Source organism: Tupaia chinensis, unplaced genomic scaffold, assembly GCF_000334495.1.
Source record: "Tupaia chinensis unplaced genomic scaffold, TupChi_1.0 Scaffold000175_1, whole genome shotgun sequence".
Taxonomy (NCBI): Eukaryota; Metazoa; Chordata; class Mammalia; order Scandentia; family Tupaiidae; genus Tupaia; species Tupaia belangeri.
This window is the reverse complement of record NW_006159650.1, coordinates 959308-984555: the sequence shown is the minus strand read 5'-3', so window position 1 is coordinate 984555 and position 25248 is coordinate 959308. Positions and strand designations below refer to the sequence as shown.

At 45.6% G+C, this 25248-nt stretch overlaps 1 protein-coding gene across 1 annotated transcript in view; it reads left to right on the top strand.

Annotated features, from left to right (window-relative positions):
* The window catches only part of HLCS (holocarboxylase synthetase), a gene marked incomplete at its 5' end in the record, with an annotated part of 233007 nt that overhangs the window by 26716 nt on the left and 181043 nt on the right, over window positions 1-25248 (top strand). The window contains 1 exon segment of the mRNA XM_027770951.1: window positions 23283-23554. Within this exon segment, the coding sequence (XP_027626752.1) occupies window positions 23283-23554 (272 nt within the window).

Sequence of the window (25248 nt, the reverse complement as noted above, 5' to 3'; positions counted from 1 at the left end):
TCCCTACAAGATAAGAGCTCTACTAGAAACATAACCACAATACAAGTCACACCTAAAATAAAGCCTTCCTTCACAGGTTTTAACGTAGTCACCCTTCCAGTCTCGTTAGGTGTCCTTAAAGACGGGCTGTCTTATCGGTGTATGTTGGTTCCCTTGTAAAACAAATGTGAGAAGGAAGCAAAGGATGCACATAAACCACTGTAACTTTCCAGGGGAAGAACATGGGATGCCACATTTCAGCCCTGCTTAGACCACTCTGAAATAGCAGCAGATAGCCAATTGCATGAACACGCAAAACAACCCCGCACACTGGGATGCGGGATTTTGTTCCGACCCTTGCCCTTGCAAGCAAAACATGCGTTTTTCACTCTCTCTTTTCTGCATGTTGAACCCTGGGTTTCTTTAGCAGGGACGGTATTGATTTTTGCTCCGTATGCTTTCGGTTCAGGTTGATGTTTAGCCTTTGACCCAGCCACTTTTTTACAATAAACAGTTTGTTGATGAGAACAGCTGCCCGGCAGATTGTTTCCAGATTGTTCTCTCATGGCCGAGAAAAGAGTGCACCTTACGAAGCGTGTGGCTTCTGCTTACGCTCTCTGCCTTTGAAGCGAACTGTCAGCCTCTGAACGTTCTTCTGTTTATATCTACTGAAGTGGTGTGAGTCTGTAGCACTAGAAATCAGACTTCACTTAGAATCTTGAATGTTTTATTTTACTTAATGAGTGGTAGCCGCATTTTCTAGAAGTTTCTGCCATATGGAGCAATTTCTTACATTACAGTAAGAATTCTGGCCCTCAGTACAAGGAATTAGTGCTCCGTGTGGGGCTGTCTAGGGAAGGAGGCAGAGTGTGCTTTGTTTTGTGCAGGACTCCCTGCTTCTTAAATATCTGCAGGTTTTTCTACACAACTAAGGAGTGAAGTTATGGCTCAACTAGGTATTATCTATCTTGTGGCGAGCACTTTAAAAACATTCTCTTAGTATTTTTTCTACTTTTGAAAGAGTATTTTTATTTTTAATGAAAGAGACAAGTCATCTAGTGACTTGGCAATTTATATGACACAAAGGTACACCTGAGTTTGGGGTTTTGCTGCTGCTTCTCTAATTACCCCCCAGCTGTTACCTAGGATGGCCTGTCTGCCTGCAGTGACCTTCATTAAGAGGGGAAGGTCACAGCTTTCAGCATCCGAGCCAACACTTTTTACTAAACTGGCCACCAGGGGCTGCTGTCAGAATGGTGAGGTTGAGCTCACCTCCCTCGAGGCACGTTTACTTTTTCTACAACCAGTAAATTTTGTTAAGCTACCAATCCTGGTTTCAAAACCCAGCTCTCACTACACAGCCTCCAGTCACCGAGCAGGCTGACGGCGGTAGCCCTTCCAGCTAGGTATTACGTCGAACCTGGATGGAATTCAAGACCTAAGATTAAGACTTGTGCGTTTTTCATTCAGTGCCAATAAGCTGTTATTAATACACTGATTCCACATATACTGAAAAGCTTCATGAAGCGCACTGGGGTTTGCATTCGGGGAAAGGACGTCCTGCGTTTGGGCTGTTTGAGATCCGGGCCTCTGCAGGGTCGGCTCCAGGATGATGGAGATCTGGTTCTTCAGGGAGGTGTTCCTGCCCAGAGTGGCCACAGACAATGCTCGGGCTTATTCAGACCCAACTGAGATGTGAGAGGCTAGAAAGTGTTCTTTGTTGTAATTTGTTTTCTGACTTTTCACAGAGGTTGCATCTTTGATAATTCCAAGGTTAGCATTAGTACAAAAACATATAGCCAATTTTCGAGCTGGTGACAGCATGAGAGGACAGTTTCTAAGGCAAATCCCTTTATTTCTTCCCAACATTTTATTTTGAAAAATGAACGGAAAGTTTTAAAAATTATTAAATAAATCTTACAACTAGTGCACCTTCACCTAGATGACGACTGGTTAACGTGTTGCCACATTTTCCTGGGAAGGTCTTTTTGATTTTTGGAAGACATGCGCTATTGCCTGTGAGTAAAACACAAAGCGTAGAGCTTATCGCGAGTTATTCACAAGAGCACTTTGGCAGTTTTGCTTCCAGGAGTTGTTGAGACAGGCACTAGTTTCACTTGACCCCGGGCATATTGTTTTGTTTACTTGAAGTAAAACCAGGAGCCTCCTGGTCTGTGACGGCCCCGTATGGCTGGTTGTCACCTGGTGACGAGGGGCATAGCCCACCTTCATATGAGCCAGCATGCATAAAATCACATGCGTATAGCATTCATAGAATAATACGATATTTTCAAAGTCCTAAATTGTAGAATATAAAGAAAAGAAGAGGACAAATTATTTATCTTTTATGCTAATCAAAGGGATTCTACTCCTAACCCGGGAAAATTCCACTGATGACAATGTCATGGGTATAGGATTTACATTTTTTCTTTTACTTTCCTAACCCAAGTATTGTGATGTGGAACCTTATTTCTGGTCACTTCCATAGGAATTAAAAATATATATATTTTTATTTATTTAGACAAAGGGTACTTGTGCTCCCCAGAGGGTGACAGGGTGGGGGAGAGAGAGAGAAAGAGAGAGAGAGCGCAAGCGAGAAAGCACCCCACAAGGGGCATGGTCATGCTACAGTCCTTTCTCCTCCACTTCTCTTGGAGGGATTTTGGGCATGCATGCACACGGCCAGCATGGTTTTCAAGCTGCTGGGTTCAAGACGTGACCCCACAGTCAGCCATGTGGGATCCAGCCACCTCAATCCCTGCATCAGCAGCTGGCCCTCCGTAGGAATTGCAGAAGACTGTTTCGAGTCTGTACAATTGGTGCATTGTCTGTGCAAATACCTGCCCGCTCCATTCGGCTGTGATGCAAGACTTTCGGAGGCCAGGACCATATGTTGTCGATATTCGTGTCTCGTTCCCAGTATTTTGCTTAGAGTAAGTGTTTAGTAAGCCCATTTTGTTAAAGCCCTTGTGGGGGCCAGGAGTGGGTGCAGTGATGGCACGACAGGACCCATGTCGGAAAGGTCCTGAGTCTGCATTCCAGGGTCTGAGTGTGCATTAAGTCTGTGCCTGTGATCTGGGCTGGCTGCAAATATGGGGGGTCATGGTGTGAAGACTGGTACCAAGTTGAAGGTACCTGTCTCTCTGTGTCTCTGTCTCTCTTTCTCAGGATGGGAATTAATACAATTGAAAATGTTTCAGCTTTTCCTACTAATGTATTATAAAACACTTCCTTGGCTCCTGTGCCCTTTGAGACCGTGAGAGGCCTTGGGAACAAGCCAGCAGTAAACAACCACAGCTTGGAATGGCTGCCTGTCCTGGCCGGCTCTGCCACCCCTTACCCAGGAAGGGCAGGAGGTCTGCAACGACTGTGTGAAGCACTTTGGACAATCACCTGTGGAGGAGCCTGAGGGAGACTGACAAGAGGCAGTTTGAGGACACAGTAGAATGGTTTATCTGTTACTAAGGTTTCCAGTGTAGATACCGTCGAGCCCCCTTGCAAACTGGCGAGGCCGTTTCTTCCTGCACGTGAGTGTGCTTTCTGAAATGGTGACTTCTTTGGCCGCTTTGAAGGCCTACTCCCTGCACGCCTGCGCCCACCCCCATCCCCAAGCCCAATAGGCCCCGATGTGTTGTTCCCGAAGCCTCTTCAAGTATTCTGGCGTGTCATGGTGACAACCAGATGAACAGAGGAACATTTGCTAAAGTCAGAGACTGCCAAAGAAAGCCCTGGGCCTTCTTTACCGTCCTCCTCCTGTCACCTCTGTCCCTCTCATGGTATCTGTATTTCATGTTGGAATCCTAAGCATGACGTTAAAGTTTCAACTGAGACTTTTCATGGAAAACTGGACGTTGAGCCTTGAAGCTCAGTTTTGATGAAAGAGGATGTTCTCGTTTTCTCATGTTAAAACTGAAGCCCCCAGTCCCAGTGCCGGCCGCAGGTGTATGGGCCTGACCACGTGCGGGTCACCTGTCTCTAGGCCCAGTGCTTTAGGGAGTTCCAGGCCGGGCTGAAAGAAGCTGGGCAGACAGCTGAGGGTGGAGAGCCTGGGCGCGTACTCCGAAGCAGGTCGCTCCTGTGGGTGCGATGGCCAGGCCCACTCGCGTCCTGGGCTTGGCACCAACCTCGGGCCCTGCTCTGTCAGTCGCCTGTTTGTGCTGGACCCTGCACATAGTGGGCATTTTGTGTGGGCAGGCTCAGTGAGGGCACTGGAGGCTCCTGCAGACGGGCAGCCCACAGCGCAATCCCTGGGAGTGGAAGTCTGCGTCTCCTGTGGGGGCTGCCGGCCGGCGCTCTGCACCCGCGCCCAGGAAGCCGCCCTCTCTTCTAGAGCTGCTCGTCCGCGGCTCTCCCCTTGGTCTCTGCATGTGCAGAGTAGGCTTGGCCTCCACAATGAGCCTATTTGGCCCAGTAGAGGTGTGATGCCTATAAAACCAGCCTTGTTAGAAAAGACTTATTCATTCCCGTGCTATTACTGTTCCACTCTGGCCTTTTGTGGCTTTCGCTAGTTGGCAGGTAACAAAAAAGGCAGTAAATCCAGGGTCTTTCAGCAGCCGAGCCTGAGCTCTCGCTTTACACAATGAAAGGAAGACCGTTTAACAGACATTTATTGAGTGTCTACTGCGTCCTGGGTGCTGTGGATCCAGAAGTGACTGGGACAAGTTCAGCCCTTGAGGATTCAGGTATCCGATGACGTCCACAGCAAATGATTTGGGGGTGTAGAATCACCACCCCAGGTTTGGTCCAGGTCCCAGTGATGGATCAGGATGGGTGGAACTCATATCGCTGCTGAGGCAGAAGTCAGAGCTGTCCCCGGATGGTCTGTGCGAGGGAGCTCCCTGGCCAGCTCTCCCAGTGGGTGCCCTTGCTGTCTGCCTGTCAGCCTGTCCTGGCCTCCCTCGCTCTAAGTGCTGGCTGACTCCCATCATGAGGTTGCACTGGTAGGGAACTGGTAGGTAGGCAGTGGGAGAGGTCAAGGATTTCCCCTCTTGCTCACCGCCCGGGAGTGGCCCCATCCTCTCGCTCCTACAGTCCTGTTTCACCAGATCTGCCACCATCCCTGCTGTTTAATTCTCGTAATATCATGAGCATTTTGATGGCCATAATAGGCATTTCCTAGGTTGCTTCATTTTGGCTTAGGTAAGACTCCTGAGGACTGTGGATAGGAATTAGAGCCAGGTTTAGGGAGCCAGGCAGATTTGGTTTCATGGGTTTAAACTGTGTCTCTGCGACCTGGTGCTTGTGTGGTTTGGGCAAACCCTTACACTTCTGGAGGCTCCGCATCCTCTCCTTGGGGGGTACCACTTGGTAAGGAGTGGGGATCCTGGTCTGAAGCACCTGGCGCAGAGTTTGGCAAAGAACGGGTGCGCAGCCAACAGCAGCTTTTACACAGTGGCTGCAGCTGAGTTTGTGACTAGATAGAACTTAGAGATCATTTCACAGGAGGGGCCAGGCAGTGGTGCGGGCAATGCCCCTGGCCCACCTGAGAGGTCTGGGGTCGTGTCCTTAGGCCTTTCTCCACACCCTGGGCCCACGTGTGCGTGCCCATGACAGGACAGTGGAAGCCGGGGGTCGATCGCGGCACATGGACTGTTGAGGGTGCTCGCTCTCTCTCCCCCTTTCTCTTAAGATAAATAAGCTTAACAAATTATTTAGCAAGAGCAGTTGCCAAGGCCTTCTCTATCTAGATGGACAGTTGCTGGAAAAGACATTTGTTCTGGGAAGTTTCTCGAGTGACCTTTCTTGGTGACACTTGGGGCAGGTCAGAGGGAACCCAAGGCAGGCCTAGGAACCCCTGGCGGCCCGTGCAGGAAGTATGCAGGCTAAAGCGTGGGGCGTGGAGGTCACTGTGCAGACAGGGAGCTTCTGGTTTGCTCTCTTAGCCATCTTTAAGTCTGCAGTTCAGGGACTTGAATTATTTCCATAATGTTGTGTAAACATTCCTCCGGATTTTTTATTTTCATTTTTTCCATAAAATGCATGCACACACCTGAGATAAAGATTTTTTATATCTATATGTACATATTTTATATATATATATGTATATATACATATATATACAATCGAGAGAGAGACAGAGACAGAGGGAAAGTGAGAAATCACCCCCAGGGAGGACGGCCATGCCACATTTCCTACTCTATCCTCCTTTTGAATTTTGGGCACACACACACACACACACACACACACGTACCTAGCATGATGTTCAAGCTCCTGGGTCTGGGAGTCAAACCGCAGTCAGGCGTGTGGAGTCCATCACCATGACACCTGCTGGTCCATAGTTGCAGAATTATTTTTATCATGCTACACAGAAACACTGTCCCCATTAACCAGTAACACCTCGTTTATCCCTTCTTCTAATTCCTGGTTGCCTCTGTTCTATTGATACTTTCTATTCCTGTGAATTCGCCTGGTCTAGATATTTTATGCAAGTGGAGACATGTGATACAGTTACGTGCCGCATAATTTTGTTTTGGTCAAGAAAGGATTGCAGGGACCAGCAATTAGCATAACGGCTATGTCGCTGGACTCCCATGTAGTCAACCGCAGTTCAAATCCTGGACCCGGTGGCTTAAACTCATGCCGGGCGCGTGTGCGTGCGTGCCCAAGATCTCAAGAGGAGAATGGAGGAGAAGGGATTGCGGTGTGGCCATCCCCCCTGGGGGGTGATTTCTCGCTTTCTGTCTCTATGTCTCTGTCTGTCTCTCTGGCGAGTGTACATGCCCTATGTCAAAAACCTCTCCAAAAAAAAGAAAAAAGGAGGGGAACCAGCAGTTAGCGTAATGACTATGTCGCTGGACTCCCACGTAGTCGACCGCGGTTCGCGTCTCGGACCTGGTGGCTTAAATCTCACACCGGGCGCGTGTGCGTGCGTGCCCAAGATCCCGCGAGGAGAATGGAGGAGAAGGGATTGCGGCGTGACCATCCCCCTGGGGGGTGATTTCTCGCTTTCTGTCTCTATGTCTCTCTCTGTCTGTCTGGCGAGTGCACACGCCCTATAGCGAAAACCTCTCCCCCCCCCAAAAAAAAAGAAAAAAGGATTGCGTACACGATGGTGGTCTTGTAATGGAGCTGAAAAATTCCTATTGCCCAGCGATGCCATAGCCACGATAACATCATAGCACAATGCTTTATTCATCTGTCGTTGTGATGGACACACCTACTGTGCTGCTGGTTGTATGAAAGTGAAGTGCATACATTTACGTGTGGTGCACGGTACTTGATAATAACTATGTTACTGGTTTATATATTTGCTATCCTATACTTTCTATTATTCAGAGTGGACTCCTACTTATAAAAATAGAAACTTACTGTATAATAGTATCCTGTGTTACACCAGCAATAGTCTCATATGAGGGACTTCACAAAGTTCATGGAAAAACAGAGTTAAAGTAAGTACTGGGACAACCCATGGCTTGGTGGTTAAGGTGACTGGATTCCTATGGATGGCCATGAGGTTCAAGTTCTGGACCTGGCAGGTTGAAAGCATGCTGGAGGGTTAGCATAATGGCTATGTCACTGGACTCCCACGAGGTTGACCATGATTCGTGTCCCGGACCAGGTGGCTTAAAACTCACGCCAGGCGCGTGCGTGCCCAAGATCCTGAGAGGAGAATGGAGGAGAAGGGATTGCGGCGTGGCCATCCCCTCTGGGGGGTGATTTCTCACTTTCTATCTCTCTGTCTCTCTCTGTTTGTCTGGTGAGCGCACGCGCCCTATAGTGAAAATCTCTCAAAAAAAAGAAAACATGCTGGGTGTGTGCGTGTGCATGTCCAAAATCCTGACAGGAGAGAGAGATGGAGGAGATGGAATTACGGTATAACCATGCCCCTGGGTGGTGCTCCCTCTCTCTCTTTCTCTCTCTCTTTCTCTCTACCAAGTCTATACACTTTCTGGCAAATTTTTAAAAGTTAAGAGTTTATTTTGGTGCAAACATTGTTTGAAATCCATGCACAGTTTTTGCATAATATTCATATTCCATGAATGTTTTGAAGTTCCCTTGTACATCCTGTGTTTACTGAGTCTCTCGATCGCACCATTTCCCCCTGTGCTTTGTTTATCTTGGCCCTGCCAGATAAGCTGTTGAGGTGGGAGACAGTGATATGGATGATCTGACCCTGCATAGGCCAAGGTTAGTGTGTGTGCTTGTCTTAGTTTTTAACAAAAAAGTTTAATAAATTAAAAAATTTTAAAATAGAAAGAACTTAATAGAATAAACATGTAAAGGAAGAAAGTATTTTTAAAAGAATTTATTTAATTCCATTTGTTGTTATTATTTTTTATTTTGACCAGATAGAGACAGAGAGAGAGATAAAGGTAAAAGCAAGCCACCAGGTCCAGCACTTGAACTGCACTTGGCCATGTGGGAATCCAGCACCCTTAACTACCATGCCACCTGTCGGCCCCAGAAGAAAGTATTTTTATACTCTGTGTAGTGTGTTTGTGTTTTAAGCTAAGTGTTGTTACAAGAGTCAAAATATTAAAACATTTACAAAGTAAAAAATGTTATAGTAAGTAAAGTTTATTATTGAAAGAAAAAAGTCTAATGAATTTATTGCAGTTTGTGTGCACGATGTCTATAAAGTCTGTAGGAATGTATAGTAGTGGCCTAGGCCTTCACAGTCACTCACCACTCCCTGATCCACTCACCTACAGCAACTTCCAATCTTACAAGCGCTATTGGTGAAAAGTACTCTCTACAGACATACCATTTTAAAAAATCTTTTATACCTTATTGTTCTGTACCTTTTCTTTTTTCTTTTTTAAAAATTTTATTATTTTTTATGTTACATTTAATCACATATATCTTTTTTTTTTTTTTGAGAGATTTTCACTGTAGGGCGCGTGCGCTCGCCAGACAGACAGAGAGAGACATAGAGACAGAAAGCGAGAAATCACCCCCCAGGGGGGATGGTCACGCCGCAATCCCTTCTCCTCCATTCTCCTCTCGGGATCTTGGGCGCCCGGCGTGAGTTTTAAGCCACCGGGTCCGGGACATGAACCGCGGTCGACTACGTGGGAGTCCAACGACATAGCCATTACACTAACTGCTGGTTCCCTAATCACATATATCTTTACAGTGTGTAACTTTTCCTTTTCCGGCATAGTTACCATGCGTATCAGTCAAGACAAAGACATTCCTGTGCACATCTTCATCATCAAACAGCTTTTCATTTTTTTTAGTGGAATTATTTTATTCTTTAATATTTAATTTTGTATATATTTCAGAGGTATTTTCTTTGTGATTTCCATGGGAATTATATTAGCATCCTAAAGTTATAACAATTTAATTTTTTTATCCTTTTAATGTTTAGATACATTTAGATACACAAATACTTACCATGGTGTTACAGTTGCCTACAGTACTCGATACAGTAACATACTGTACAAGTTTAAAGCCTCGGAGCAATAGGCTATCCCACACACCCTGATGTGGAGGACACAGCGTTGTCCAGGTCCGTGCAAACACATGCCGTGATGTTCACACAGCAAAGGAATCACCTAGCGCTGAGTTTCAGAGTGCATCCCCATCCTTACGTGACATATAAGTGTATTTGTCCTTTTGTGTCTGGCTTATTTCACTTAGCATAATGTTTTCATGATCCCTCCATGTTCTAGTGAGCTCCATTCTCTTTTGGCTAAATAATATTCCCTTAGCTATATATAGCACAATTTGTCCATTCATCTGTTGATGGACTCTTGGGTTATTTCCAACTTCTGGCTGTGGTGAGTAAGACTGCCTTGAATATTGGCATATGAGTTACCGCTTAGTCCCTGCTGTCCCTTGGTCCCTTAGTCCCTTCTGAGGGTGGGTACATACACCCGGGAAAGGACTTGCTGGGTCACATGTTAATGCTCTGTTTAACTTTTGGAGGAACTACCAAAGTCGACCCCTTTGATTCTGAGAGTCAGGTCACTAGCCTCACTCTAATGATTGAGATGGACCTAACTGGAAGGAAACGTCTCAAGAGCCCCAGAGAACTTGCCAGATCAGTGCCAGGCTTGGTGCTTGGGTGAGTGGTCTCAAACCCAGTTGCCCATCGGGGCATCTGGCTGGTTGGGGGCTTGTTGACTTAGGGACAGTGTGTTCCCCATGGAATGAAGGTGACTCCTCACCCCAGCCAGGTACTGCTGTGTGGGAAAGGTAGCTGTTTCTTCAAAGTAAGCGGGATGTTCCATGTGAACTATCTCAGTTTTAAACTATTAGCAACTGGTTCAAGGCTGGGGGGCGAGATGGCACATGCTCCAGGTTGGACACATTTGGCCCATGTGGGTGTTTGTGACAGCCATGTGTGTCACTGAAGCAGAAGCCTCTTCAGGTCCATTCAGTGTGATGTGACAGTACTTTGAGTCAGAGGCCGAGCCCCTACCAGGAGGAGCAAGGGCCTTGGGGTGTCAGAATCCCAAGCTAGGAGGCAGGGCCAGCCAATAGAAACCCGGAAGAGTAAGGCAAGGTTGGACAGACCACACTGGGTCAGCGTGTCTGTGCTGGGGGCTGGTCAGGCGGTGTGGCACATGCCCGTGTATGGACTACAGCAGATGCAACCTGGAGCCTGGCTTCATTTGGTACTTACTGGGGTTCTGAGTAGCCAAGTGAGCATGCCCTGTCTTAAGTGAGGTCAGGACAAAAAATAGCCCTGCTAGTTCTCTTTTGATGATAAAGGTCTGCTGTGCTGTGTGCCTTCATCATGTGAGTGAAGACACTGAATGGCATGCAATTGCGTATGGATACTTTGTGTGTGTAATACCAATAGTAAGAATTGGGTTATTTCATGCAAAGTCCATACGAGTAGAATATTTGCTTCTGTTTCCTTGGAAGTGTGTAACTAAGAATGAGACTCCCACAAAAAGGGTTTGTGTGCCATGTCTTTGATGATTCATTTTCTGATTTACCCACTTCTGGCTGCCTAGCAACTTACGATGTTAGGACCCAAGAGCAGCTAATCTAATTATTTACGATGAGGAAAATGTGTCTCTGAGCCAGAAACCCTTTATAGGATAGGGGCACTGACTTGGAAATTCCTGGGAGTAGGAGCTTCCAAACACACAAGGAGACTAATGTATATTTGAATGGAGCGCTGACTTAGAGGTGTGACGACATTTCGCACAGCGAACCCTGTTAGATGAGGAAGTCAGCAGAGAGGACAAGGAGCCGAGGTGGAGCACCTCTGACATGTGACGCTGCGCACCATGGCCTCCAGTCCGGGCTCACCTGTCTATAGCAGCTACTGCGATGTGTTCACCTTCTCTGCATTTCTACCAGGTGTGGTGGTGCGTGTCCCTCTCTCCAGCAGCAGGGATGCTGGCGCTGCCTTGCACGTCAGTAAATATGGACGCATGGACTTTATTGTTTAGTGTTGCGTAAGCTTGTTGCTATTCGCTTTCTTTCCCCCTTTGAATGAGAAGAGAGACGGAAGTAGACATTTTTAAAAAGGTTTATTTCATTCTCCCATAAATGAGAGAGACACACAGAGAGGTACCCCCAACAGGGTCTTCATGCCACAGTCCACCCCCAGCTTCAGTCGGCTCTGGATCATGGGCACATGTGCTCCTGAAATATTGAGGGAGGTTTCTGGAACCTTCCTACATGGGCCAGCCTCATGGAACCTTGTTACTGCTGTGCTACTGTTGATCTCCAAAGGCAGGTATTTTTGGACCTGATCTTCCTGTGTCAGGAGGCTCTAACCTCCAGTGTCACTGTGTTCAGGTCATCCCGGGGACCAAACCTGGGCCTCCCATGCAGCCTTCAGCTCCCAAGTGCTGGTACTACCTGTGCACTCTCCGTGGCCCACCGGGTCTAGGCCTGCTTGCTTTTTGTTTGAAAAGCAATGTCTTGCAGGTATGATTTATATTCCAGGAATGCACCCATTTTGGTGTACAGCTTGATCAAATGCATATGCCTGTGTGACTGCCATTATAATAAAATGTGGGGCATTCCCAGCATCCCACGTGATTCTCTCGTTCCCTCTCATGGTCATTTCTCATCTTCTCCCACCCTATGTTCAGCCTCAGCAACCAGTGATCTGCTTTCTCTCACTATAGATTGCTAAATTGGTCTTTTCTGAAATTTCATCTGAACGGAATCAGGATGTACTTGTCTGCCTTTTTTTTAAGCATTATATATTTCTGGGTTTTCTCTGTTTCTTTTATTTGTATGTGAGAAAGAGAGAAGGGGGGCATTCCCAGGGTCTTCATGCTGTGATGTACTCCCCGCGTCAGCCGACCAGGGCTGTGGCCAGGTGTGTGCGCCGAGCAGGAGGCCCTGAGATGCAGCTTCCCATGTGGGGGCAGCGCTGTGGAGCTCCGCGTCGCTGCTGCTCAGCCATCTGGCTGCATCCAGGCTGTTGCTCGAGGAGTTCATTTCCCCTTATCACCTCCCACCTCCGGGTATGCTGTAATTTATCATTCACCAGTTACTGGACATGTAGGTTGTTCAAAGTTTTAGTTATTATGAATAAAGCTGTTATGAACATTTTTGTTTAAGACTATGTGTATACGTGTTTTCATTTCTCTTGGGTAAATAACTGGAAGTGGAATTTCTCATTCATGTGAGAAGTATATGTTTAACTTGATAAATCATCAAACTGTTTTAGAAAATCATTGTCCTACTTTGACATTCTCATAGTAACATACCAGAGTTGCAGTTACTCTGTATCTTTGTCAACACTTGATCTTGTCATAATTTTAAATTGTAACCATTCAAGTGCTGTCTAGTGGTATCTCATTGTGGGTTAATTAGCATTTTTTTCTTTTTTTTTTCCAGAGAGATTTTTGCTATAGGGCGTGTAGACTCACTGGAGAGGCAGAGAGAGACAAAGTGAAAAATCACACTCCTCCCCCTCTGGGGGAATGGCTATGCTGCAATCCCTTTTGTTCCATTCTCCTCTCAGGATTTTGGGCATGCATACACACGCGCCCAGCTGAGTTTCAAGCCACCAGGTCCAGGAATTAAACTGCGGTCGGCCATGAGGGAGCCCAGTGCCTTAACCACTATGCCATCTGCTGGCCCCTCATTTGTGCTCATTTGCATGATGCTGAGCATTTTTTTTTTTAATCTTTTTTCTTTTTTTTTGGAGAGGTTTTCGCAATAGGGCGTGTGCGCTCGCCAGACAGAGACATAGAGACAGAAAGCAAGAAGTCACCCCCCCAGGGGGGATGGCCATGCCACAATCCCTTCTCCTCCATTCTCCTCTCAGGATCTTGGGCACGCACGCACACATACCCGGCGTGAGTTTTAAGCCACCGGGTCCGGGACGCGAACTGCGGTCGACTATGTGGGAGTCCAGTGACATAGCCATTACGCTAACTGTTGGTTCCTGATGCTGAGCATTTTTCATATGCTTATTGACTACTTGATGTTTTCTTCTGGGCAGTGTCTATTGAAATCTTTTGTCTGTGTTTTAAGGTGTTTTGGTTTTAAGAGTTCTTTTTTTGTACATGTGTATTTGATTTTCTCAGAGTACATGTGCACTTTCCAGTGGGGGGGGAGTCAACAGAGAGGGAGAGAGGGAGGAAAGTGAGAAAGCATCTCCCATCCCATGGGGAACAGTCCTGCTGCAGTTCCTTATCCATTTAGCCCTCCTTTCGGGATTTTGGGCACATACGGAAGTGCTTGGCATGTTTTTCAAGCTGCTGGTCCAGGACTTGAACCCTGCTGTTGGTCTTATGGGATCCCGCCACCTTAACTACCATGCCTCTGGCTGGCTCTTATATTCTTGATACAAGTCTTTCATCAGATATATATGTATTGAGAATAGTTTCTCTCATTTTCTTGTTTGTCTTTTCATTTTTCTTAACATTATCTTGAAGAGCAGCAATTTTTAATATTTTTGTGAGGTCCAGTTTATCTTTTTTTTTTCTTTTTTCCTTTTGCTATTATGTTCATGTTTCTTTGTTTCATCTGAGAAAGCTTAATCTATCCCAATGTCAGAACGCTTTTTCTTGTATTTTATCTTAGGAGCTTCATAGTTTTACATTTACATCTACCTACAATTCATGTGAATTTAATTTTTGTATACACAGCAGGATCAAGGCCTTTTTTGGCATGTAGATATTCAATTGTTTTAACAACCATATGTGAAAAGATCTTTCTTTCTTTCTTTCTTTCTTTCTTTCTTTCTTTCTTTCTTTCTTTCTTTCTTTCTTTCTTTCTTTCTTTCTTTCTTTAATTTGCTAGAGGGTACGGTGCTTGCCAGAGACAGACACAGAGAGAGACAGAGTAGAGAGAAAGTGAGAAAGCTCCGCTCAGGGGGATGGCCATGCTACCCCATGGCCCTTCTCCTCCATTCTCCTCCTGGGATTTTGGGCATGCACACACAATACCTGTCATGATTTTCAAGCTGCCAGGTCTAGGACTCTGACTGTGGAGTTGGTCATGTGGGATCCAGCTTCCTTAACCACCATGCCACCAGCTGGCCTGAAAAGAGGATTCTTCTCAAGTGACTTACCTGAGCACTTTCACAGAAAATCAGCCCGACGGCTATGTGTGGCCCATTCCTGGACTCTTCTGTCCTCATCATCTGTACTTCTCTCTGTGGAGTTACCCCACACCGTCTTGGACTGCTGCAGCTTTACACCAAGTCTTGAAATCATGCATCCACGTCAAGGCCATACCTTATCATTGTCCTTGTGGAGTTTTACCTCTTGATATACCTGTCTATGTGTCCCCTGTAGAGCTTTCCTTGGTTAGTAACTTGATATGCACTTATGAGGCAAATGCTTGTTAAACAGGCACTGTTTGCCAGACCTGGTGCCGTGGCTACAGTCAAGATCAAGATGGGAACATGTGTATGCTGTCTTTATGGAATCCGGGTTCCACCAAGACAGTGGACATTAAATAAATAGCTATACAGGTTACATAATTACGATTATGCTAGGTGCTGAAAGTAACTAAGAGTTTTTGAAAGAGAGTTTTAACTTAGATGGGGAGGGTCCAAGCGTCAGAATCACCTTCCTAAAGTAGGAGCTGTTTTAGCCGCGCTTCTGTAGTTGAGCTCAAAGTGTTAGCTAGATTTGGCGGGTGGCGGTGATGTTTCTACAGTATCAGCCCATGTGCCTTGGTATGTATGATCCATAACCTTCTTCTTCAATAGCAGTTTCACGCTGCCTTAATAATCAAATAGAGCTTAGCCTTTTGCCTATATGTATGAGGGAATTTCAAAGAGTTTGTAGAAAAAAATGGAATTAAAATGTTTATTTTGGTACAAAAAACTTTTGAAGTCATTTCTAGCTTTTTCATACTAGTTTTTCCATGATCTTTTGAAGACCACACTCTTGTCTCGGAGGAAGAAGAAAGAATGAATAAACAACATATAAAGATGACCCCCAAAACTTAAATCTGGCCATTAGTTATAACCAATGCTGCACTTACAATTTTGGTCAATACTTTTAAGACATAAAATGCACAAATTTGGGGGACAGCAAGTGGCATGGTGGTTAAGGTGCTGGATTCCCTCATGGCCGGCTCTGTGGTTTCAAGTCCTGGAACTTGAAAAGTCATACCAAGCACATGTGCATACGTGCCCAAAATCCTGACAGGAGAACGGAGTAGGAAGGATTGTGGCATGGTCATCCTTCCTGGAGGATGGTGTCTTACTTTCCCTGTCTGTCTCTCTGGAGACACACACCCTGTGGCAGCAACCTTAAAAAAGAAAGCACAGATTCGAATTTCTGTCTTTTTCCCCCAGGACAGTTAGATATCACCAGGGAACCACACAAGCTAAAGATAGATATCAGTGAATAAATTAAACCACAAGAATAGAGAGGCAACATAATTTAGATAGTAAACATTTCTCCAATTTTCACTAACTTCAGAGATGCCTGTAACATGAATCACCCATTCAAAGTCAGTGAAAACCAGGATGAAACAAAAAATAGAAACAACTACCATCAAGAATTTCAAGGCTGGAATAAGTCAGGGAGTAGCCTCAGAGGTAAATTATCCAGATTGGCTATCTACATGGTATTTATTTAAAGAATATGTGTGGAGTACCACTGTGTCTCTAAAACAGTACCACAGTAGAAGCAGGAGGAAGGACAGATGTGTACATGCATCAGTGCAACCAAGTTTGACAAGTGCTTAGAAAACCCACTCAGACTATTTAAATATACACTTCCCTTTGGCAAAGCGGGTCAACCAGACTTGCCAAATTTAATCATCTATTCTTGTTTACATACAAGTTGGAAGCCAGATTCTGAAGGGATTGCGTCATCGTTATGTCTCCTAATTACCGATGTTAGATTTCCAATGATTTGCTTTTGAAAGCAATGCTTAGAGATGTATACATTTGCAAAATAAATTAAAATAATGAGCAATCTTTCTTTTTTTTAAGATTTCCAGAGTGTATGCTGACCAGGGAAAGGAGACAGAGAGCAAGAGGGAGAAAGCACTCAGTGGGGCATGGCCACACTGCAATTCTTTTCTTTTCTTTTCATCTCATCGGAATTTTGGGCATGTCATGTGTGTGTACATGCATGCACGCACACACATTTTTTTCAGGCTGCCATGACCAGGATTCAGGCCATAGTTGACCACGTGGAAGCTGACTCCCTATGCACAGAACTTAGTGGCCATGCCAGGGCCGGCCCTGGGTTTCCTCCTTATATGTACCTCTTTCACATAATCTTTCAGAATGTGCTCAGAACCGAGTACACTGCTCAGAACAGAGACTGTAAGCGATAGCAAATGAGAACTGGAACCTCCTAATAAATATGCAGTCTTTAAAATGTTCATGGAAAATGCATGTTATGAAAAAAGTATGCATGGATTTCAAGAATTTTTTTGTATCAACATAAACCCTTTAATTCCATTTTCCATGAACTTTTTGAAGTTTCTTCTAAGAGATTGGGTTGTTGGGAAAATCATGATGTGTATTGTCTATGCAGAAACGTGTCATAACTTTTCTGACAACCCAGTATTAAAGAAGTAAAGGTGAAAAGGGAACGGAGAGTGTATGTCAGCACTCTCTGGTGTCCAGGCTGAAAGCTAGCGCTTCATGGAGCTCACAGGTCCCTGGACCCTGACCTCTCCCAGACCAGTTTCCTGATCCCCATTTAAGCAGAATCACCTCTTCCTGGTGCTTCATTCCTCTCTCAGGTGCTGTCTTGCTCTGTTCAGTCCTGGCTGCTCTTCTCACTCTCTTCCCCACTCGGGAGGCCAGGGCAGGATTTGCCTTTCTGTTTCCAGAAGTGCCTGTTTTTTGTGTTTTATTGTTTTGTTTTATTTTTGCTATATGGCGCATGTGCATGCTGGGTTTGGGGGGTCAGGGAGAGAAAGAGAAAGAGAGAAAGTGAGAAAGCACCCTCGGGGGATGACCACACTGTAATCCCTTCTCTATTCTCAACTCAGGATTCTAGGCATGCACACACACATGCCCAGCATGGTTTTCAAGCCGCTGAGTCTGGGACTCAAACGTCACAGTTGGCCATGTGGGATCCAGCGCCTTAACTGCCATGCCACCTGGCTGGCCCAGAAGAGTCTCTGGTGCATTATGTGCATACTCAGCTCCCTGCCTCCTCTGTGCCTGGCCACATGGCTGCGAGGCCATGCATGGCTGAATAGAAACCCACAGTTGTGTGGACTGCTCTCTCTGAGTTCAGGACTGGTGACCTTCGGAGGACCTGAATGCTTCCACAGGATTTTCTCACTGCATTTGTTTTCTCACTTTCCCTGGTGTCATATTTTTTCCCTCTCTCCTCAAACCCCCAACATCTCCTTGGTCCTTTTCTTTCTTAGCTGTTCATTAAGAAAACAGAAGCAATGAGAAGGTGACTTCGCCAGCCCCCGGCACCAGGACTCCCATCTCCCTGCAGCCTGGTCAGTTATGAGGGTTGTCCTATATGGCTGTGTGGCCAGTAAGGGGTGAGAGCCAGCTGGAACCCAGTGGGGACACAGGACATGAGCTCTGCCTGTCCCTATGGATGAGCCATCAGGTTCCCAAGGCTGGCCTTTGGGAAGGGTCCTGCCCCTTACCTGACTTACCTGATTCTTAGGACTATGAGACCACCCACACCAGTGTGAGAAAACGTGCTGCTGCTCTCCCATTCCAAACTACCCCGTCTTGGCCTCATTCCTCCTGCTAGCCACTGTCCCATTTCTCTCCTTCCTTGGAAGGGGAGCTCTTTGCCAGAGTGTTGTCCTTGGGGTCCGTAGTTTCTTACCTTCCACCATTCCCATCAGACTTTGGCCCCCGTATGCCTCTGAAACTGCTCTCCTCGCAGTCCAGAGAGCTTCTCCTCTCTAAGTCCAGTGGTTACTTCTCAGCCCTTCTCTGAAAGGCCTGTCATCCTCTTCCTGCCTTCAAAACTGACTGGATTCTGAGGACTCCCGCAAACACCCACCGCTGCCTCCCGCCGCCCATTTACATACTTGATTTTCTCTCATCTCCCGTCTCCTTGGCAGGCCCTTTCTCGTCTCCCCAACGTCTAGGCACTGAGCCCTGTTGTTGGCTGAATTGTGTCCTTCAAAAAGATATGCTGAAAATGAATACCAGCCCTTTGCCTTCTGCTCTTTTTACCTGTAGTCACTCCCTCATTGATCTTATCTCTTCTCCTGGCTTTAAATACTCACCCACAGTCTGAAGAGTCCTAGATTCACATCCATGTTGTGGACCTCTCCCCTGAACTGACTCACATATCCTGCTTCTATTGGAATTCTAGCGGATATCTCAAACCTAACCTGCCCAGAGCCGACCACCTCATTCCTCTCCAGACCTGCTCTTCCCACAGTTTTCCAGGGGTCACTCTGTCCTTCCAGGTGTTTAGGCCAGAATCCTGGGCTCATTTTTGACTCCTCATTTCCTGTAACATCCCAAATATGAGCTATTAGCCAACATTGCTGTCTCTACTTCAGAGTTCATGGAGAGCCCTGCCCTTCCACACCATGGGCAGCATGGTCTCACTCTGGAGGTAATTTAAGTGATTGTTAATAGAACCAGCCTCTCTGGTTTCACATGTTTGCTCCCTTCAATCTACTTTCAACACAGCAGAGCGGATCAGGCTATAATGGAGTCAGGTCATCCGACTCCCTTCCTCAAAACCCTCAAGGATGGGGCTGGATGGTGGCGCTGCAGTAAATTTGAACACTGTGAGGCTGACCCACATGAGAAGGTTCCGGGTTTGTGTCTGGAGACCTGAATGTGCCAATGTGCTCATGATCTGGGGCTGGCTGAGGCTGGGGGTGGATCCTGGCACCAAGACTCTCCTAGGGATATCTACTATCCCTCTTGCACCTGCTCCAATGTGGACTGCACTGCCACTGCTTCTCTGGCTTGGGCACTCTGTCTTCCCTTGGGCCAGCCTGCTTTTCTTGCTGTTTTCTGGTCATGCGCTTTACCTCCTGCAGCCTCTGCTCTTGCTCCTCCCTGGGTTCCCTTTATATAAATAAACACAAATGACAAGATTATGGATTATATTATAGCACCCTCCCCTACTTCTGCCAGAGCTTTCCTCTTTTTTTTAAGGTCTTCTATCTACTGCATCTAAAGTGACTGCCTCCAAGCCTTTTTAGCTCTCTTCTCTGTGTCTTTCTCCTTAGATCTTTTCACTGTTCAACTTTCTAGTATTGTGCATGTTTTTCTAATTATCTGACTCTTGCACAAGAGAATAAGCCCTCAGAGGACAGGAATTTTGGCCCCTTTGTTCAGTGCTCAATCAAGAGCCTAGGGTAATGCCTGCCACAGGGTAGGCAGCCAGCATTGTTGGCATTCACATCTGTTGAGTGGCTGGCCAAATGATGAGGTTACTATTTAGTCTGCTTTTCTGTTGCTAACAACTTCAGACCACGTTGGATAATTTATGAGAATTATTAGGAATGAGGTTTCCTTAGCTCACAGTTTTGGAGGTTCAAGGTCTAGGGGCTGGATCTGATGCAGGTTGTCTTCTTTTTTTTTTCTTTCTTTTTTTCTTTTTAAAGGTTTTTGCCATAGGGCACATGCAGTCACCTGAGAAAGACAGTAAGAAGGAAAGTGAGAAATCACCCCCAGGGGAGATGGCCACACTGCAATCCCTTTTTCTCCATTCTCCTCCTGGGATTTTAGGCACGTACACATGTGCTCATTGTGATTTTCAAGCTGCTGGACCTAGGACTCGAACCATGGTTGGCCATGGGGAGTTCAGTCTCTTAACCACTACCCAACCTGCTCGCCCTGAGGATCTTCTTGCTGGGGGTTCTCTGCAGAGTCTTGAGGTAGTGCAGGACATTACATGGAGAGGGCAAGATGTTATGTGTGTGTTTGTGTGTGTGTGTATGTGTGTGCATGCATGTGCTTGGGTCTCTTCCTCTTTTTATAAAGCTAGCAGGAGTCAATTTTGGGGTCTCCACCCTGATGCCTATCTAATCCCGATAAGCGCCTAAAGGGCCCACCTTTCAACACCATAGTCAGACTAAGTTTTCACTGTCTTAATCTTGGCACAACCAAATTTCAACACATGAATTTTGGGGGGACACATTCAAACCATAGTGGTTGCCAAAATATTTCTGTCAAATTTATTATTTTTATAATAGCTTATGACTATTACATCACTTTTGTGTTTGTCTTATTTTCACTTTTAATTATGGCAGTTCTCAACATGAACAAGAATAGAATGAATTAGTGTAACAACAAATATCCCAAATGCCCATCCTCTGTATTTAACAGTTATTAACATTTTGCCTATTTGTTTATCTGTTTTGAGGGTAAATTATATATACCATGGCGGACATACATTTTTCAAAATTGTTTTCCTAAATTACCACAGTACTATGATCACACCTATTAAAACTGACAGTAACTTTTTGTGATCTAATACGTATTCAGATTATCCTAATTGTTTCAAAATGTCTTTTCCAGTTAGCTTATTCAGATCAGATCCAATAAAGAATCAACAGATGGTGTAATGGTTATGTCGCTGGACTCCCATGTGGTTGACTGCGGTCTGAGTCCTGGAACTGGTGACTTGAAACTCAGGCCAGGCATGTGTGCTTGTGTGCCTAGAATCCCAACAGAAGAATGGAGAAGGGATTGCCATGTGGCCATTCCTCCTGAGGGGGTGATTTCTCACTTTTTGTCTCTTTCTGTCTCCCCTGTGAGCAGGCAAAAATCTCTCTTAAGAAACAAAACAAAACAAGGGACCAGCAGTCAGCGTAATAACTATGTTGCTGGACTCCCATGCAGTCAACCGCAGTTTGAGTCCCAGACCTGGTGACTTAAACTCACGCTGGGCGCATGTGTGTGCGTGCCCAAGATCCCGAGAGGAGAATGGAGGAGAAGGGATTGATATGTGGCCATCCCCCCCACCCCCGGGGGGTGATTTCTCGCTTTCTCTCTCTCTGTCTCTGTCTTTCTGGTGAGCACATGCACCCTATAGCAAAAACCTCTCCAAAAACAAAACAAAACAAAACGAAAACTCTCATTGCATTTTATTGTCTTTTAAGTATCTTCTAACCTATAACTAGTCCCCCTTAAAGTCTCTCCTCAGTCCTGTCCCCGTTTCCATGACATTCACTCACTGAATTACAGGCTGCTCTGTTCTGTAAAATGTCTCACTTCCGGGGTTTCCTTGATTGCTTCCTTCTGAAGTAATTTCACTTGTTCCTATCTCTTCTGTGAAATGGAAGTGAATTTTAAAGGTTGCTTAATTGAATTTAGTTGAATTAAACTGAATCTTTGAAGCCATTTCTCTATAGCCACAGGGAGTTTTGGGACACACCTCTGATGTCCAGAGAGGGATGTGTCTCTTCTGTTTTTTGTTTTTTTTTGGAGAGGTTTTCGCCATGGGGCGTGTGTGCTCACCAGAAAGACAGAGAGAGAGAGACATAGAGACAGAAAGCGAGAAATCACCCCCCAGGGGGGATGGTCACGCCACAATCCCTTCTCCTCTGTTCTCCTCTCGGGATCCTGGGCACGCACGCACACGTGCCCGGCGTGAGTTTTAAGCCACCGGATCTGGGACGTGAACTGTGGTCGACTATGTGGGAGTCCAGCGACATAGCCATTACGCTAACTGCTGGTTCCCCTGTCTCTTCTGTTTTGAAAGGCTTAGTGTTTGTATGAGCGTGACATAACAGTTTGACGGAGACCACAGATTCTCCACTGTTTTGAGCAGGCCTCTGGGGATGGCGCCTCCTGACTCAGCTCATCATGGGCTATCCTGGAGGAAAGTCTTTTGGACTTTGGGGTCTGGGGTGGATGTTGCTGCCTCCTCGGTGTTCCAAGACTGTGATTTTGGGGGTAGCGTCAGGAGCTCTGTGTCTGACATGGCACTTCTAGGCTCTGCCTTCCTTCCCCTCTCTGGACACGCATTTGGGGCAGCTCGAGATGCCGCATTACTCTCCCTCTGTGGGAATGTGTTCCTCCCTTGTTGGTGACCAGTGTTCATCTTGTCTGGTCGTGTGAGACCTCTCCTGGGGATGGGGGCGAGTGCCCTGCATCTTAGTGCTTTGCGTTCGGTCACTTCTTTGACCTAGGTTTTTTTTTTTTTTTTCCAGATAGGATTATGAATTTCCCTGTGGGGTGATAATGTGAAGGTACACATTTTCTCTAAAATGCACAAGGGACTAGAGAATTACTTAAGAAGTGTAGAGGGGACTTGAGAGAGTCCAGGATGATCCATAGGATGGAAAGTATACTAAGGAGTTGTACTCATTTTCTTAGATCCTGGTTTCTGAACAGTTTATTTTCATAGTATAGTATATTTAGTATTTTGCATAGTGGTTTGGATATATTAGTATATCTAAATATGCTAATTGAGCTTTTAAAAAATTATTATTTATTCTTTTATGTTTGTTTGTTTTAATTTGCTATAGGGCACATGTGCTCACCATAGAGTGACAGAGACAGAGAGAGAGGAAAGGTGAGAAAGCAAGCTGCCAGGTCCAGGACTTGAACTGTGGTTGGCCATGTCGGAGTCCAGCGCCTTAACTACTATGCATCCTGCTGGCCCCAGCTAGTTGAGCTTCTTTTAAAAAGTGTATTTTTAAATTTATTGACCAGAAGAAGGGAGGAAATGAGTGAGGGAGGGAAGGGTACCTTCAACGAGGTCTTGCCATGCTGTAATTCCTGACCTGACCTCCAGGCTCTCCAGCCAGCCAGAGTCACGGGTGCCTGGAGTGTTCAGGTCACCGCAGGACCTGAACTTGGCGCCTCCTGTATGGCTCTGATACTGTGCAGGGCATGGTACTGCCTGTGCCACTGAGGCTGGGCCATAATCTAGCTTTTATTGTTCATGAATTAGGAAGTGCTTATATTACCCAAATAGCATTTTATGGACAAGCTACCATCATTAACATGATGCCAAATTATGGCCTTCTCATTTCTTCCTTTACGACAGGAGATTCGGGATCCTCTTATGCAGTGGCTTGGTACACACGTGGATCCTGAAGGAATAATAAAATCCAGCAAACTCTCTCTTAAGTTTGTTTCATCTTGTGCGCCTGAAGTAGAGATAACCCCGTCTTCTCTACCTGTGATTACTGACACAGAGGCCTTCTCATCAGAAAGTTTTAACTTGGAAATCTATCGACAAAATCTGCAGACCCGGCAACTTGGCAAAGTGATTCTGTTTGCTGAAGTGACTCCCACCACGATGAGTCTTCTGGACGGGTAAGTTCTGATTAGACCTCCCTCGTTTTCAGCTGCGTGGTGAACTCGGTTGTGCTGCGTATTCACTCTGCCAGTGGTCGAGGAGCGGGTGGAGTCACCACTAGCGAGGTGGAAGGGGTGCTTGGTGAATTAAAACGCAGGAAGAGAAGGTAAATACAGTTCTCGAATCACAGATGTGTATTTTACTTAATGGGAGGTTTATATGCCTCGTGTCTTGCGTCTCTTAGACCTTTTGGGATGTCCTTGGAAAAAAGGGCACTGTGGAAAAACATTATGTAACAGGTGGCATTATTGTTCAGGTTATTATCTTACTTTTGTGTTGTTATAATCAGTGTAAAGCATTTAGTTTAAGATGTTTTGCAGGGGCATTACAGTAGCAACTTTGAATGGCATGGGAGGTGTGTTAGATTGGATTAAGTTAGAGCTTTGTGCTTTGAAAACCTGGTTTGGTGTGCTCCTTTCCTGTACATTTGTTCGTTTGTTTGTTGAGAGATTTTTTGCTATAGGGCACGTGCACTTGCTGGAGAGACAGAGGGACAGAAAGTGAGAAATTAATGCCGCAGGGGGGATAGCCATGCCACAATCCCAACTCCTCCATTCTCCTTTTGGAATTTTGGACATGAACACACATGTGCCTGGTGTGTTTGGAAGGCAGTCGGCCATGTGGGAGTCCAGCGACATAACCATTATGCCATCTGCTGGTTCTCTTAAACATTTTTAAGGACTGTGTAATTCCATTTGGGTGCTTGAAATTTACTTCTATTGAGGTTTTCCCATCTTTTTCATGGACTTTATGAATAAAGGTTAAAAAGTAGAAGACAGATGAAATTTTTTCAACTCCCAGATTAGTTGGTATTACTTAATACTCTTTTATTATGTTGAGGATAGTGTATGGTTATAGAGTAGTACATCACAAAATCATCTTCTCTTGATGTGGGACCAGTGTTTTAGGAATGCAAGACTCTAAAATTAACCAGATGCACCGTGTTTAGGTATTTTCTCGTGTGGGACTCCAGGTTAGGTAGATGTATATTTCAATGTATGGGAATATTTTGGCTTTTCTTTTTAATAATAATTTCTGGAATTTGGTACTATGTTGATATAAAGTGTTGAGATAACTATAGCACTTCCTGGACTCTCATACTCAGGTCAGCAAATGACAGTTTTTGCACATGTATAGCACGGGAAAGAGCAAGCACTCCTGGAGAACTGGCAGAATGAGGAGGTGGAGAGGGGATGGGACTCTGAGGCATGTTAGAGTTAACAAGCTAACAGTCATGCTTCCCAAGTTACTTTCATTCCAGTGTTCTCTCCCTCCCTCCCTCTTCTGCCTCCACTCCCCACTCACTGTCATCCACCATTCCCCAGCCAAGAAGAAGCCTCTTGTAGATGCAACAGTCATGACTTGCTTGTTACAAAGTGTGATCATTGTTTCTTACTCAACTGAACTCTTTTTTTAAAAAAAACTTTGCTATAGGGCACATGTGCTCACTGGAGAAGAGAGACAAAGAGAAAGTGAGAAAATAAAGTACACCCCCTCCCCCCAAATTCCTGCCCAAGAGGGATGCTTGCACTGCAATCCCTTCTCCATTGTCTTCTCAGGGTTTGGGGCATGATGCACTCATGCCTGGTATGTTTTTCAAGCTGTTGCGTCCAGGGTTTAAGCACAAAGTCAGCCTCATGGGAGCCAGCAC